The 16,508-nt window shown below is 48.1% G+C and overlaps 1 protein-coding gene across 9 annotated transcripts in view; it reads left to right on the top strand.

Moving 5' to 3' along the window:
- LOC138266928 (calmodulin-binding transcription activator 2-like) overlaps positions 1-16,508 on the top strand; it is an 863,356-nt gene that overhangs the window by 664,410 nt on the left and 182,438 nt on the right. For all 9 annotated transcript variants that reach the window (XM_069215705.1, XM_069215704.1, XM_069215702.1 and 6 more), the window contains one exon: positions 8,510-8,825. In XM_069215705.1, the coding sequence (XP_069071806.1) occupies positions 8,510-8,825 (316 nt within the window). The remainder of the gene's footprint in view (positions 1-8,509; positions 8,826-16,508) is intronic.

The following is a 16,508-nucleotide window of genomic DNA, read 5'->3' as shown; positions in this document are numbered from 1 at the left end:
TGAAAACCTTTTTTCCAAATCCACAAACGGTAGCCGAAAGTACATTACATTCCCTGGATATAAAAAGGTGTCTAAAGTTTTACTTACGGAAAACATGAGTCATCCGCCAGTCTGACCAATTATTTGTTGCATTTGGCTGAACGAGAAAGGGACATGCGGTGTCCAAACAGACTATAGCCAGATGGATTGGCCTGGCAATTCAATTCTGCCATGCAAAAGCCGGTAAATTGCTCCACAGCAAGGTGAGAGCCCATTCTACAAGATCGGTAGCCACTTCAGCTGCAATCTTTGCTGGGGTGCCACTACATAGCATCTGCAGAGCGGCCACATGGTCCAGCCAGCATACGCTTACAAAGCACTATTGTCTCTAGGAAACTAGTAACGTTGACACCGCAGTGGGACAGGCAGTGCTGAGGCATTTATTTCGTTAAGGTGAGCCTCTTACACATCCCACCACCACATTCAAGGTATGTTCAATATTGTTTCTCAGTCTTGTTAATATCTAATGTTATAACACAGTGTGGTTTACTCTAAGATTGCGCTTCAAATTACTCGTAATATCAACGCTTTTTCATATTGTGTTAACATGTTGCAGACCTCAAAACAACAACAACACGTATTGTGTCATCATTTTCTGCCATACAGGTTTTTTCTATTATTCCTATATAGATATATATATATATATAAATGTATACTAACGTGATTGAGATCACTTAGAGAATTACGATAAAATGACAGTCAAATTAATTCGCTAGTTCTCAAACATTACTGCTCGTTATTCTGATTCATGCATGTGAATCTATGAAAGATCCAATACTGGAGAAGAAAATTAGTTACTTACCTGTAACTGCAGTTCTCCAGTATTGGTATCTTTCATAGATTCACATGCGACCCACTCTCCTCCCCTCAGAGGCTCCCCTATTATACAGATATTAAACTTCACACTTCTACTAGAAAATCTGAGGGAATTCAGCCTCTGTTGGGAGTGTTTGGGAGGGGGTCATTCCTGATTGGTTGACACTGAAGTTTGGGTCTTTTCACAAAACAAAGTGGATAGACTTTAAAATAGCCTATAAGGCCTACTGGTTTTAAACTTACTGACTTACTCCTTTATGTATTTAAACTTACCGTGAGGCTCCCACCTCGACGACGGGGATAATTCAAGCATGTGAATCTATGAAAGATACCATTACTGGAGAACTGCAGTAACAGGTAAGTAACTAATTTTCATAGTGTGGCACCCTATACTGAGCCCAGGAAACCCTAAGTGATAGTGAATAGGTGTCCAGATAGTAGAAGCTCTCTAGGGGTAGCTGGGGTGAGTAGCTAAAGCTTTTACAGGAGGAATGTAAAGCACTTGAAATACCACAGTAGTCATACAGTAACTTAGTGTAGGAAGTTGGCTCTGTATATAGTATTTCAAAGTAAGAAATAGTGTGCACAGAGTCCAAGGGTTCCCCTTAGAGGTAAGATAGTGGCAAAAGTAGATAATTGTAGTGTGGTCGAGCAGTAGGCTCATCAGAGGGTAGTGTTAAGCATTTGTTGTACACACACAGGCAATAAATGAGGAACACACACTCAAAGACTTACTCCAGGCCAATAGGTTTTTATATTGAAAAATATATCTTCTTAGTTTATTTTAAGAACCACAGGTTCAAGATTTACCTCAAACACTTTAAATGTTAGGTACTTCACTAAGATACTTTAGGAACTTTGAATGAAAACAATATAATGTACAGTCTTTGTAAAAATTGCAATATGCTATTTTCAAAGTGGACACAGTGCAAAAATCAACAGTTCCTGGGGGAGGTAAGTAAAGGTTAGATTAGGAGGTAGGTAAAAACACTTACAAGTCCCAGTCCTGGGGCATAGGCAGCCCACCGTTGAGGGTTCAAGGCAACCCTAAAGTTACCACACCAGCAGCTCAGGGCTGGTCAGGTGCAGAGGTCAAAGAGGTGCCCGAAACACATAGGTGCCAATGGAGAACAGGGGTGCTCCGGTTCCAGTCTGCCAGCAGGTAAGTACCTGCGTCCTCAGGGGGCAGAACGGGGGTTTTTGTAGAGCACTGGGGGGGACACAAGTAGGCACACAAAACACACCCTCAGCACAGGGGCGGCCGGGTGCAGTATGCAAAGTAGGCGTCGGGTTTTGTATAGGTTTCAATGGAGAGACCCGGGGTCACTCTAGCGGTGCAGGCAGGCACAGGGAGGGCTTCTCGGGCCAGCCACCACCTGGGCAAGGCAGAGGGTCGCCTGGGGGTCACTACTGAAGGGAAGTTCGGTCCCTTCAGGTCCTGGGGGCTGTGGGTGCAGTGTTCCAGGCGTCAGGTTCCTTGGTACAGGCAGTCGCGGTCAGGGGGAACCTCTGGATTCTCTCTGCAGGCGTCGCTGTGGGGGCTCAGGTGGGGTCGTCTCTGGTTACTCACAAGCTCGCAGTCGCCGGGGAGTCCTCCCTGAGGTGTTGGTTTTCTGCAGGTCGAGCCGGGGGTGTCGGGTGCAGAGTGGCGGGAAATGCAAAGCCTTTGGAAGTTGCTTCTTTGTTGCAAAGAAGTAGCTGGTTTTGAACAGGGCCGCTGTTCACGTGAGTTTCTTGGTCCTGTAGTCCAGGGCAGTCCTCTGAGGCTTCAGAGGTCGCTGGTCCCTGTCAGATGCGTCGGTGAAGCAGGTTTTCGAAGTTGGTGACAGGCCGGTAGGGCTGGGGCCAAAGCAGTTGTCGTCTTCCTCCTTCTCTCTAGGCTTGTAGGTCAGCAGTCCTTCTTTCTTCAAGTTGCAGGAATCTAGTTTCCTAGGTTCTGGGGTGCCCCTAAATACTGAATTTAGGGGTGTGTTTAGGTCTGGGAGGTCTCTTTGTGCCACATCCCTAACCCTATTGGAGGAATCCTCCAAAATCAAGAGGGAGGATTTCTAAAGGCAGGGGTCACCTCAGCTCAGGACACCTTAGGGGCTGTCCTGACTGGTGGGTGACTCCACCTTGTTTTTCACGTTATCTCCCCTGGACTTGCCGCCAAAAGTGGGGGCTGTGTCCAGGGGGGCGGGCATCTCCACTAGCTGGAGTGCCCTGGGGCATTGTAACTCAAAGCTTGAGCCTTTGAGGCTCACGGCTAGGTATTACAGTTCCTGCAGGGGGGAGGTGTTAAGCATCTCCACCCAGTGCAGGCTTTGTTTCTGGCCTCAGAGAGCACAAAGGCTCTCACCCCAGGGGGTCAGAAACTTGTCTCTCAGCAGCAGGCTGGCACAGACCAGTCAGTCCTGCACTGAAGGATTGGGCAAAATACAGGGGGCATCTCTAAGATGCCCTCTGTGTGCATTTTTTAATACATCCAACACTGGCATTAGCGTGGGTTTATTATTCTGTGAAGTTTGATACCAAACTTGCCAGTATTTCCATTATGGAGCTGTGGAGTTCGTTTTTGACAAACTCCCAGACCATATACATGCAGCTATGCCCTCACCTGTGGTATAGTGCACCCTGCCTTAGGGCTGTAAGGCCTGCTAGAGGGGTGACTTAACCTATGCCACAGGCAGTATTTTGTGTGCATGGCACCCTGAGGGGGATGCCATGTCGACTTTGCCTTTTTCTTCCCACCAACACACACAATCTGCAATGGCAGTGTGCATGTGTTAGGTCAGGGGTCCTTAAGGGTGGCACAACATATGCTGCAGCCCTTAGAGACCTTCCCTGGTCACAGGGCCCTTGGTACCACTGGTATCTTTTACAAGAGACTTATCTGTGTGCCAGGGGTGTGCCAATTGTGGAAACAATGGTACATTTTTAGTGTAAGAACACTGGTGCTGGGGCCTGGTTGGCAGGGTCCCAGCACACTTCTCAGTCAAGTCAGAATCAGTATCAGACAAAAAGTGGGGGGTATCTGCAACAGGGAGCAATTTTCCTACACTTAGTCACAAGAAAGAACCACACAAGTGTTGCAAAAATGAAGGATACTTTAATACAGCACTTCTACTAGACTAGCATAGGTATACATTCCCCTTTGGAGATCATATATACAGTTATACACACAAAATAACCAACAAAATAGCACAGAAATATACAGGGCCCTAGGGGAGGGCCAGCCCAGCTACTAAAAAATATGGAATGTGAAAGTGGGACTTCAACCAAGGTAAGTGTGGTGGCTAGCTATGGGCTGGGCCTAGTTAGAAACACCAATGGTAAGTACAGTATGTGACCCCAGCAACCAGGAGTAAGTCAGTTACCCACCCAGTTGTCTCAGGCTAACACAGAAATCCGTGGTTGGAGTTCTTGGAATTCAGGACCCTTCTCAGCGGACCCCGAGGAAACTAGCAGGCAAGAGGCTGGATGGAGAGTGTCCCTACCCCAGGATACCCATAAGACGGGAGTACCTACCAAATGCAGATAGGAGAAGGAACTCTCTCAGAGAACTGTGGATTCCTCGGATTGTCCAGTTGCTGTCACGACCAGTGGACCAGGCCGGTGGAACCCATGGACTGGTTCCAGATATGGTGGACCTTCTAAGAAAGAGGACAGAGTCCAGCACTAAAGGAGGTGCCCAGGTGGTGCAGGTGGCAATACCCACCCTCCTGAAGATGAAGTTCCTGCAAGTTGGGGAAAGAAGAAGTCCAGCTGCGGTGGTTCAGAAGTCGATGAAGATCCCGGGAGTCTCCTACGGGCTGTGCCTTGCCAGGTTGCAGAAGGGTCAGTGACCAGGTAGGTCACCACTAAGCACTGGCAAGTGCAAATGCAAGCAGAAGAGAACTTTGCACGTTTTTGGGGACCAGCAAGGTCCAGGAGACTCTACCCAGGAGAGGGAGTCATTGCTGGTCCTCAGCACACAGGAAGGCCAATGGAAGTCGATGGAGGCCCCCCCACTAGTGACCCACAGGTGCCAGACACAGAGTCACAAGGAGGCCTTACCAGCCCAGCAAAACAGAAGTCTCATGTCGCAGGAGTTGCAGGACAGGAGCTGATCTTTAGTTTGCAGAGCGCTGGAGGCCGGGGCTACTCGGAGGCTGAAGATCGCCAAGCCTTGGCAAATGCAACAAGTTGAGATACACAGGGGAGCCAGAACTTTGTCAGGAGCAAGGGCCCACACACTGCCAACTTGGATAGAAGACAAGCAGGACCCAGAGGAGGCCACAGACTCACCACCTGTGTTGTAGGATCTTTGGATCACCAGAAACTGTAGGTAAGTGATTCGCACTTGCTTCCTGGTGCTGCACAGCCTTGGATGTTGCAGAATTCTTGCAGGTTCCAGAGAAACTGTGTTACAGTGGGAGCCTTCCCACCAGAAGCTGACTTGTTCGGTTCCAGGCAAAGGCAAGCAGTGGTTTCAGAGGCCAGGGGCAGAAGATGTCTTGCAGAGAGTTCTTTGTAAACTCTTGCTTGACGAATCTGAGGACCTACCCGGGAAGGAGCCCTTAAATAACTAATTTATTTAGTTGGTCACTCTCTGCAGTAAACCACCTAGCAGACGGGGTCAGAGTAGTCTCCTACCTGGCCGAGCCAACCAGATGCTCCCAGTGGCCTTTGTATATCTTATTTTCAAGATGACAGACTCAAGTGGCCAACTGGCAGAGCTCTGGGAACCTCCCTGGGGATGGAGGTGGACAGGGGGGTGGTCACTCCTCTATCCTTTGGGTAGTTTCGCACCAGAGTGGGAACTGGGAGTTCCTGAACTGGTGCAAACAGGATTATGCAAGGAGGACACCAAATGTTCCCTTCAAAGCAGTCTGGTGGTGCTCAGAGGCCACTCCACCCCAGCCGTTAAACTCCTAATGCACAGGAAATCCTTTGTTCTGCTACTCCGACCTGAGCATGACTCATCAGCAGGCGAGCAGAACAATGTCTTGGGTCAGCAGCAGCGTGGAGTTGGCAGCTGGACCCCGTAAGGCTACACAGGCAGAACTGGGAATCCTCTAGGGAACCTCCAGAGCACATGGTATCATGAAACTAACACTGAAATCGGTGTAGTTGCATGAATCTAACATGATTGATACGAAACATCCCTAGGTTTGAAGTAGCCATTATGTAGTTAGACCACTCGTGTTGATCAGTGTCCACTACATACCTTGAGATGGCTTCCCTGCACTTACAGAGTTCAGGAATTGGCCTGGGGTCTGTAGGGTACCCTGCTCATGCTGGGCAACCCTCATACTTAGAGACATGCTCCCTGCCCTTGAGCTGAAGGGCCTACCAGAGGGGTGGCTTACAGGGTCTAAGTGCAGTGGTTAGGTTTGGCAGTGAAAGGGTGTGTGCAGCCTTTTATACAGGCTGCAATGTCAGGCCTGCAGTTACAGTGAAAAGTAGCAGACAACTAAATTTAGTGGAGAGAGCACCGTCACTGGTGTTCTGGTGAGCAGGACAAAATAAACATGAAACCTTGTTGCCCTTGACCCCAAACAATATGTCCCGGGCGTCTGGCAATAAGAGTTCCAAATCCCTGCATAATGCAAATGTGTGTTTTTTGAAGGCAGGTTTCTTTGTATCACTTGACTTGCATTGAGGAAAAAAAAGAGGGGGTTACTGGTGAAAATACAGCGGTTAGTTCAAACACTATTAACATTCTGCATGCCATTTATACACTTTGGTTTTAACCTACATTTAGTTTATTAACATTTATACTTCCACTGGTAGCATTGCCCACTTTAGTGGACGATGTTTGACACATTGGGAATCTGTTGTCACCATTAGTCATCACGTAACGTAGTAGGGTGTGTGATTCGCTCTTATAACAGTGCTCTCAAGGGGGTGAAAGCTGAGAGCTTCAGGACATTGTGGTATGTGTGCATGTATTATTCTTTGAAGATTGAAAATTTATCTTTGTAAGTAAGTTACATTATGGCACAGTAATTATACAAGCCCACGCTGGTAGAAATCATCATTTGCACAATATGAGGAGGTGGCAGTGTGACGGGATCACAGTGTCAGTGCTGGTTGATGTTAGTTTAGTGGTGATCAGCTAATGGTGGTGCCAGTAGAGGCAGCACCGAGTGGCGCGCTCATTAACCTTTTCCCTTTTTTGAGCACATTAACAAATATCATTTAGGATTCTTTTATGATGTGGCACATGCTGATAATTGCCCATAACGTTTTTTTGAATGGGTAACACTGACACACTGCATGATATATCACATTGGCTGTCGTTTTGTGCTCATAACCTTGAACTATTCGTAGTTTGACAAAGTTTGAGTTATGCGTCAATGTATTAGTTGATAGTTCGAAGAGGTGATGTTAGGATTTGTGTTTTTCACTTGTACATACCCCTGAAGAAGGCTTTTCAACCTAAAATGCATTGGGGTTGTAAAACATTTATTGTGAAGATGTCTCAATACTGCACAGTGAAATAAAAATTAAGGCAAAGGTAATGGACATCAATGGAGTGAGCAACATTGATGCTTAGAAAACAAATAGAGATAATAAATAAATAAAGGATCTTTTGCATTGAAAAAGGCAAAACTCATTGATTCAAGTGTCAAGTTTATAGTACATGGGTATTAACCTACAGGAAGCTGTGAAGTGCATCAGGTGGCTGGCCATTAGAGTCCAGCATTCGGATTGGCTGCCCCTTTGAGCCCATACACAGTCAAGCAACTGACACGGAAGACGGCACTGCTGTCTCTGACAACGCAAAGACAGTGAGCAAATGCTAGACCATATATTCATTCCACAAAGGACTAGGTACTTTACGCACCAGTCAATGTTCATTGGACTGGTGCCCTCTTACTCTGAGGTAGAGGGCCAGGTATTCTTCGATCCTTCTTCCCAAACCTTTCAGAGTCAGCTGAGAGGACAAGACATTGCCTAAATGTACACATTATTAAAAATGTACATGGGCAGAATCATTGTTATCTTCTCTTTGGATCAGCTTTTTTTCTCCTCTTACTATCATGCTGGGGCCGCCATCTGTCTAACCAGGATATTTCCAGCTCTAGACTAGATTATGTTTTTCCGCAAGAAAGCAAAGTACCTCCTTGGTGATAGGATGAAGGCGCATTCCACTAGAAACATGTTGACAACAGTTGTGTTCTGCCCTGGTGTGCACATGCTATGGATATATGCTAAACGGCTAGGTTGAAGAGGAGGCACACTTTTATCAAGCACTACTACTTGAACTTGAATGCAGCAGGTGATTCTGCCGCTGCCCATGCAACTCTGCATGGCCTGCTTTTATTTAAAAGTGAGTATATTGCCAGCTTATTGTGAAATTACATAAATGTCTTGCTATTTTGAATCAAGCATGTGAATCTGTAATTGATCTCCAGCTGGACAAGAAATGAATTATGTAAGGGGAGTAGAGAGCCTAGCATTTCGACCTTATTGGCTGAAGTTTGAGTTATTTCAAATGAGGTATGTTTGCTAATAAAGCAACATGGTTGTTGGGCTGATTGCCATTTTAACACCGCTTATTACTATTTGAAAAGTACTGAGGATACCTAACCTATTGATACAGAATGATTTAAGTATGTAAATCTATGAAAGATGCCAGTGTTGATGTTACAGCAGTGTAACTAATTTCATCTAACACTTTTTGCAGATGTGGGCCTGTGCATTGGGGCACATTGAGGCAGCTGTTCTGCTGTATAAGTGGAATCGTAAGGCACTTACTATCCCGGACTCATTAGGTCGTCTTCCTCTTACCGTTGCTCGTTCACGTGGACATGTGAGACTTGCCTCCTGCCTGGAGGGAATGCAACGAGAGGAACAAAGTCAGAGGGAGCAAGACTGTCTTCTCCGAAGAAAAGACCTTGTGCTAGAAGCAGACTTGGATGAGAGAGATTGGCAGCAGTTGGTCATGGGCACTGCAGAGGGCGCTCGAATCCCTTCGCCACTTTCCAGCAGCCCGGATACAGGTACATCCTGATGAATTCATTTTCTTTCAGTCGTGTAGCAATATAACTCTTGTTTAATCCAGACCCCTTCTGTTCCCACTCTGCTGTTTGTATGTTGAAATGGAAAACTTGGCTTTGGTAGTTTTTGTACAATTGTGGCAGAATTGAGAACACAGTGTCATTCTTGCATTTACCCTTGGTCATTGCAAGTTCAAAGGACCCGCCATCATCATGAGAGGTTGGCTGTGGCTAAAGTTCTGAATCTTCTACCACCAGAAAGTGCAGAATGAGAAGTGCAAACTTCTCATTCTGCCTCAATAATTTATTACACACTACTGAAGTCATCTATTTATTACACACTACTGAAGTCATCTAGAGCCTTTGTAAGCTACATGCCACCACATCAATAGCTCTAATGGTTATTGTTTGCCGCCTCTTCTGCTTCAGATCCAGGGTTTTTTGGGGGTACAGCAGTTTCGTTACCTTTTATCATTCAAAGGAGAGAAAGCCTCTAGAGAACTAAACATGTGAAAGCTTTAATGGGTTCGTTATCCAGACCCTGCTTTTGCCTTTAATTTGTTGAAGGAACTGTTTTATGCCATTTTTTGAATCTGACATCTACCATTCGTTTTCATCCAGGAGCCTGCCACTCCTGTGTACGAAACACAGTCAACATACTCCACTGTATGCTAGCGTTGATCATCCAGAACGGTTGGTTGAACTATACCCCCAGTAACTGTTTCAGATCTCAACTTATGTTACCTCTCTCTAAATCTTCTGCTGTAACACATTTGAATACCTGAAGATTCCAGAGGCCAGTGCTGTCAATTTAATCTTCCAAGTACAATTAGGTCAATCATCCTCTTATTGCTTTTACACTATCATTGATATCAGAACATCTGATAGAGACGTCTAGTTGCATACTCCTGACCTTTGAATTCCCCAGGCGTCAGTCTGGATCCGGAGATTTATCTTCAAGCATTACTTCTGCGCCGTCAGGTGGCGTCAGTCGACTCTGCGGGCTTTGTTGGCGTCGTGATGATGTCACAGTCGGTATATAGGTGCCACCCTGGCACGCTGATGTCAGATCTTTTCTTTCTGCTCCAGCCTACAAGCAGATCTGGAGAAGAGCTACCTCAGTCACTTTTGGACGACATTTTTGTCGAACTATTTTTGACAAAGTCATGGATGCGTCGAGGGATGTCCCGCAAGACCCGTTTCAAACCCTGTGAATTCTGTCACCAAATGATGTTGGTGACAGAGCCGCACCTCATGTATCTTTGGTGCCTGGAGCGAGATCACGACCCGAAGTCATGCTCTGAGTGTGGGGCCATGAACTTGAAAGCTTTGAGGGAGCAGTCCCTAAAGCTAATGGTGGTCTGACACTCGACTCCATGGCGCTCACGGTCTCGTTCGAGAGGAAGGTCTCAAGACCGGCCGCGGGGTCACCACCACTCTTCGTTCTCGAAGTCATCGGACATTCGGGTCATGAGAAAAAGAAGAACAAGCGTTCTTCGACTTCACCCTGTCGCTCGGATAATGCAGCGCGGAAAGAGTATTGACGCTCTAGGCCAGTGGTACCCAACCATTTGACTTCTGTGGACCCCCACTTTATCATAACTGGAGCCCGGGGACCCCCACTGAATCTTTATTGCAATTTGGGGAGCCCCCACTGAGTCATTACTGAAAACTGGGGACCTAATCTGTTAATATTATTTAATTTTATAAGCAGCCGCGGACCCCCTGAGGAGGCTTCGCGGACCCCCAGGGGTCGCCGTACCACAGGTTGGGAACCACTGCTCTAGGCCTCTAACCTCGGGGCCTTTGTCTGAGTTTGCCCCACGCCTCCCCAACTTCCTGGGAGCCAGAGCCACCCCTGCCCAGCTCAAAGAGTTTTATGAGGCAAAGCACCTCATTTTTGGGCAGACCGACTCACCATCGGCGCCCTCATGCACAGGTGAGTTGGTGAGGGCCATATCAGGTTCGAAGTCATTGGCTTTGGCCACGGCTCCGGAGGGCTCCTCCAGATCCAATCTCTGATCCGTCCCAACGCCGGTCAAGCCACAGCGTCCTTCCCCAGTGTCGGGTCAGACATCGACGCTCCCGACGTCGATTGGTCCCACAATCGACGTCGATGCTATTCTCATACCCGACGACCCGTAGCCGTAACGACATCGCCCGACTCTGATTGCGTTCTCTATGGGCTCTCTAGACCCTTATGCTAATTGGTACTGACACGGGGATAGTTTAGAGGGGAATGCTGGACCCTTTAGAATACCAACTTGACCCCCAAATGGACTGGGTGCAGGATTTGGGTGATGCCAGTGGTCTAGACACCTCCCCTGACACTCGTATGCTCTCTCCCCCACCATGGCTACAGAGAAGGGAGCCACATACTTAGGGTGACCAAATTTTAAGGAGCAAAAACCGTGACAAGTCAGACATAAAAGAAGGACTAAATACATTACGCTCACTTATATATCTGGCCTGTCCCGTTTTTTTACGTAGCTTTGTGAATGTGTGCCTTAGCGTACGTGTGTGTGTGTGTGAAGCCTCAGAGGACTGCCCTGAACCCCAGGATCAAGAAACTCCAGTGAGCAGCGGCTCTGCTCAACAAACAGCAACATTCTTGCAACCTTTCTACAACTTTCAAAGACCTCACGCTTCCCGCCGGAAGCCTGAGACTTCACACTCTGCACCCGACACCCCCGGCTCGAGATCCAGATCCAGAGAAACAACACCACAGGGAGGACTCCCCGGCGACTGCGACCCTGTGAGTAGCCCAAGACTACCCTCCTGGACCCCCACAGCGACGCCTGCAGAGAGAATCCAGAGGCTCCCCCTGACCACGACTGCCTGTAACAAGGGACCCGACGCCTGGACCAAGCACTGCACTTGCAGCCCCCAGTACCAGAAAGAACCGAACTTCAGTGCAGGAGTGACCCCCCAGGTGACCCTCTGCCTAGCCCAGGTGGTGGCTGGCCCAAGAAGCCCCCCTGTGCCCTGCCTACACCGCTAGAGTGACCCCCCCCCCGAGTCCCTCCATTGAAACCAATACAAAACCCGATGCCTACTTTCTACACTAAACCCAGCCGCCCCTGTGCCGTTGAGGGTGTGTTTTGTGTGCCTACTTGTCCCCCCCCCCCCCCCCATGCGCTACAAAAAAAACCCTGGTCTGCCCCCCGAGGACGCGGGTACTTATCCTGCTGGCAGACTGGAACTGGCGCACCCCTGTTCTCCAAAGGCACCTATGTGTTTTGGGCACCTCTTTGACCTCTGCACCTGACCAGCCCTGAGCTGCTGGTGTGGTAACTTTGTGGTTGTCTTGAACCCTCAACATTGGGGTGCCTATGCCCAGGAACTGAGACTTGTAAGTGTCTTACTTACTTCACAATCTAACCTTTACTTACCTCCCCCAGGAACTGGTGATGTTTGCACTGTGTCTACTTTTAAAATAGCTTATTGCCATTTTAACAAAAACTATATATGTTATTGCTCTAATTCAAAGTTCCTAACTTACCTGTGTGGAGTACCTTGCATTTTATGTATTTACTTCATATCTTGAACTTGTGGTTCTAAAAAGTAATCAAGAAAATATATTTTTCTATATAAAAACTATTGGCCTTGAGTTAAGTCTTTGAGTTTGTTTCCTCGTTTATTGCCGGTGTGTGTACAACAAATGCTTAACACTACCCTCTGATAAGCCTACTGCTCGACCACACTACCACAAAATAGAGCATAGAATTATCTAATTTTGCCACTACCTTAATAAGGGGAACCTTTGGACTCTGTGCACACTATCTCTCACTTTGAGATAGTATATACAGAGCCAACTTCCTACACTGACAGTAACAGATAAATTACTTTAATTATTTCATACTTTGTAGGCATCTTTAATTTCTGCTTCCCATAATGATCTGTCCCTTTTCTCAAAAACCAGGACATTTATTTAATAATCTGACCTTTGTCCTTAAAAAACATGGACATTTATTTAAAATTAAGGGAAGCGTCGGGACACCGGGACAGTCCTCTAAAACCCGGGACTGTCTGGGGAAATCCGGGATGTCTGGTCACCCTACACATACTCCATGGTGGTGAGAAAGGCGGCTGAGGTCTTGGACCTTGAGCTACCTTCTTGGAGGATAGGCCTAATATCCTAACCGAGGTGTTTCAGCCGGGGTCTTTCACATCAGAACCCTCTCTTCCCTTTAATGAGGCCCTGACGTACGTCCTTTTGGGTACTTGGTCCAGACCCAGCACAGGGGCTTCTGTGAATTGGACGATTGCCTGCTGCCATCTGCCTGTGCCAACAGACCAAAATTCCTCACCTAACACCCCACACCTTAGAACCTTGTCATCCAGGTTTCATCTTCATCGAGCGCATTCCCTGCTGCACCCTCCGATAGGGAATCAAAAAGACTAGACAACTTGGGGAAGAAGATGTTTTTTTCCAACAGTCTAGCGTTGCAGTCCGTGAACACCGCATGCCTTTTGTGCCGCTATTCCCACACTCTCAGGGATACGGTTGCGCAAGTGCTGCCTAGAGTTCCAGAAAGGCCCTGACTGTCCTTTCCCAAGCCATGACAGATGGGAGGTGTAGGAAGCTGGCTCTGTATATACCATATCAAAGTGAGATATAGTGTGCACAGTGTCCAGGTGTTCCCCATGAAGCTTGACAGAGGCAATAATAGATAATACTAATGCTCTATGTTTGGTAGTGTGGTCGAGCAGTTAGGGTAATCAGAGGGTAGTGTTAAGCAATTGTTGTACACACATAAGCAATAAGTGAAAACACACACTCAGTGACTTAACTTCAGACCAATAGGTTTTTATATAGAAAAATATTCTTTTGTTGATTTATTTCTAAAACCACAAGATTCATTTAGCAGGTAAGTACATCAAATGAAAGGTACTTTGCATAGTAATACTTAGGACTTTGAATAGAATCAATATTGTACACAGTTTTCTTTAAAATGGCAAAAAGCTATTTTAAAAGTGGACACTGCAATTTTCAACAGTTCCTGGGGGAGGTAAGTGGAGTACAGTTTCTGAGGTAAGTACCACACTTATGGGTTTGGTCTCCAGGGCAGAGGTAGCCCACTGTTGGGGGTTCAAGGTAACCCCAAACACCCACCAGCAACACAGTGCCGATCATATGCAGAAGTCAAACTGGAGCCAAAATAACGTGGGCCTCTATGGAGACAGGGGGGTACTCCGGTTCCATTCTGCTTGCAGGTAAGTACCTGCGTTGTCGGAGGGCATACCAGGGGTGTTTGGAGGAGTACTGGAGGGGCCCCAAGTAGGCACAAAAACCACACCCTCAGCGGCACTGGGGCAGCCAGGTGCAGAATGCAAGCAGGGCTTTGGGTTCTCAATAGAACTCTATGTAGGGTCCCGGGGGTCACTTAGGCGTTCAGGCAGGGCACAGGTGGCGCTCTCGGACAAACCACAGACTGGGCAAGCGTGAGGCCGCCTGCTGGTCTTTGCTGCACTGGTGGTCAGTTTCTCTCGGGCTTGGGGGCTGCGGGTACAGTGCTTCTCCAGGCGTCGGATACCTTTGCCCTGGGCATTTGTGGTCAGGGGGTTCCTTGGGATACCCTCTGCAGGCGTTGTCCTGGGGTGCAGAGAGGTCAGCCCAGGGTGGACAAGTCATAGAGTCGCCTGGGTGTCTTCTCTGGATAGTTGGTTTCTCTGGACATGGGCTGGGGGCTTCTGGTGCAGAGTAGTTGGACTCACGCTTCTAGAGTGAGGTGAGAGTCCTTTTAAAGTTGGTTTCTTGGTCTTCTTTTTGGACAGGTCCGCTGTCCACAGGAGTTTCTTGGTCTTCGGTGATGCCTGCAGAACGTGTAGCTTCTTTTCTTGTAGCTTTTCGAAGTAGGAGATGGCCGGTAGGTCTGGGACCGAATTATTTGTTCTCTCCTTCTCTTCCCTGCAGGGTTTACAGCTCAGCAGTCCTTCTTGTTCCTTGAGGTCATCAGTAATCTGATGATCTGGGTTCAGGGTCGCCCCTAAATACTAAATTTAGGGGTGTGTTAGGGTCATGGAACTCGCTGGGCAGATCGGTTGCATTGACGCAGGCATTGAGACGCCACGCTCGGCTGAGAACATCTGGCTTCTCAGGGGATGTCCAGCAATCTCTGATTGACATGCCCTTTGATGGCACACATGTCTTTGGAGACAAGGCGGACTCAGCGCTCGAGCGCTTCAAGGATTCCATAGCCACGGCCCGGTCCCTTGGCTTCGCGCCTGCTCCTAGACCCCATAAGTCCGCCTTTCACCCCCTTCGTGGCTACGGAAGGGGCACCCAACCACATTCTTTCCCCCCTGGCCATCGACCCGCGCATGCTGTACAGCCCCTGCGCGGACGCAGGATCCCACGCCCCGTGGATCAGGGAGCCAGCGGGTCACCCAGTCCACCCCCGCCCCCTCCTCAGCCTCCAAACCTTCCTAGTCCACAGGTAGACCAGGAACCAGTTAGTGGGAGGATTCACCATCACCTGCCCCAAAGGCAATCCATTACCTCAGACAGGTGGGTTCCCCAGATCATCCAAAGAGACTACTCCCTTCCCTTCAAGACATCTCCTCCAGCCATGCCACTTTCATACAGTTGCATATTGGAGGATCATATGGCACTTCTCAGTGAGGAAGTCCAAGCCCTTTTGGCCAAAGGAGCTATAGAGAGGGTCCCCCTGGCAGCAGTAGCTTGTGGTTGTTATTCCCACTACTTTCTGGTGCTGAAAAAGGACAAGGGTCTTCTTCCTATATTTGATCTTCTGTCCCTAAATCTCTTCCTAAAGAAGGAGAAGTTCAAAATGTTGACATTGGCTCAGGTCCTATCTTCCCTGGACCCAGGAGACTGGATGGTAGTGTGGGGCTTGCAAGATGCATACTTCCACATCCCCGTCTTGCCATCCCACAGATGTTACCTGCGATTTGTGGGAGGTCACGAGCACTTTCAGTTCACCATGCTACCTTTTGGCCTTACTAGTGCCCCTCGGTTGTTTACGAAAGTGATGGTAGTGGTGGCAGCTCATCTTCGCTGGTTAGGGGTTCCAGTCTTCCCCTACCTCGACGATTGGCTGTTGAAGGAGAAATCGCCCCAGACAGTCGTCTTCCACCTCGAGACTACGCGAACCTTTTGTATTCGCTGGGGTTCACTATCAATGTGCCAAAGTCACACCTGGCTCCTTCTCAGACGCTCCCTTTTATTGGAGCTGTTCTGAATACAGTGCAGTTTCGGGCGTATCCTCCCGAAAAGCAAGTCCAGGATATTCAGGCTATGATACCGATGCTTCAGCCTCTATCCTAGATTTCAGTGAAAATGACTCTGAGGTTGCTGGGGTTCAAAAGACCAGATGGCATATGCGGGCTCTGCAGTGGGACCTGAAGTTCCAGTGGTCGCAGCATTAGGAAATTTCTCCGACAAGGTCCAGATCTCGGAAGGAACTACGAGAGTCATGCAATGATGGTTATCTAATCAGGATTGGGTCAAAGGCAGATCCCCCTCCTTTCCTCAACCACATCTTACAATCGTGACAGAAGCGTCACTCCTGTGATGGGGCGGCCCCATGGGAGAGGCAGAGATCAGAGGCCTCTGGTCTTTGGCGGAAACCTGGATCCATATCAATCTTCTAGAGCTCCAAGCGATTCGACAAGCATTAAAAGCATTTCTTCACTCTCTCAAATGGAAAGCAATGCAGGTGT

Source organism: Pleurodeles waltl, chromosome 12 (genome assembly GCF_031143425.1).
Source record: "Pleurodeles waltl isolate 20211129_DDA chromosome 12, aPleWal1.hap1.20221129, whole genome shotgun sequence".
Taxonomy (NCBI): Eukaryota; Metazoa; Chordata; class Amphibia; order Caudata; family Salamandridae; genus Pleurodeles; species Pleurodeles waltl.
This window is presented reverse-complemented; position numbering and strand designations above follow the sequence as displayed.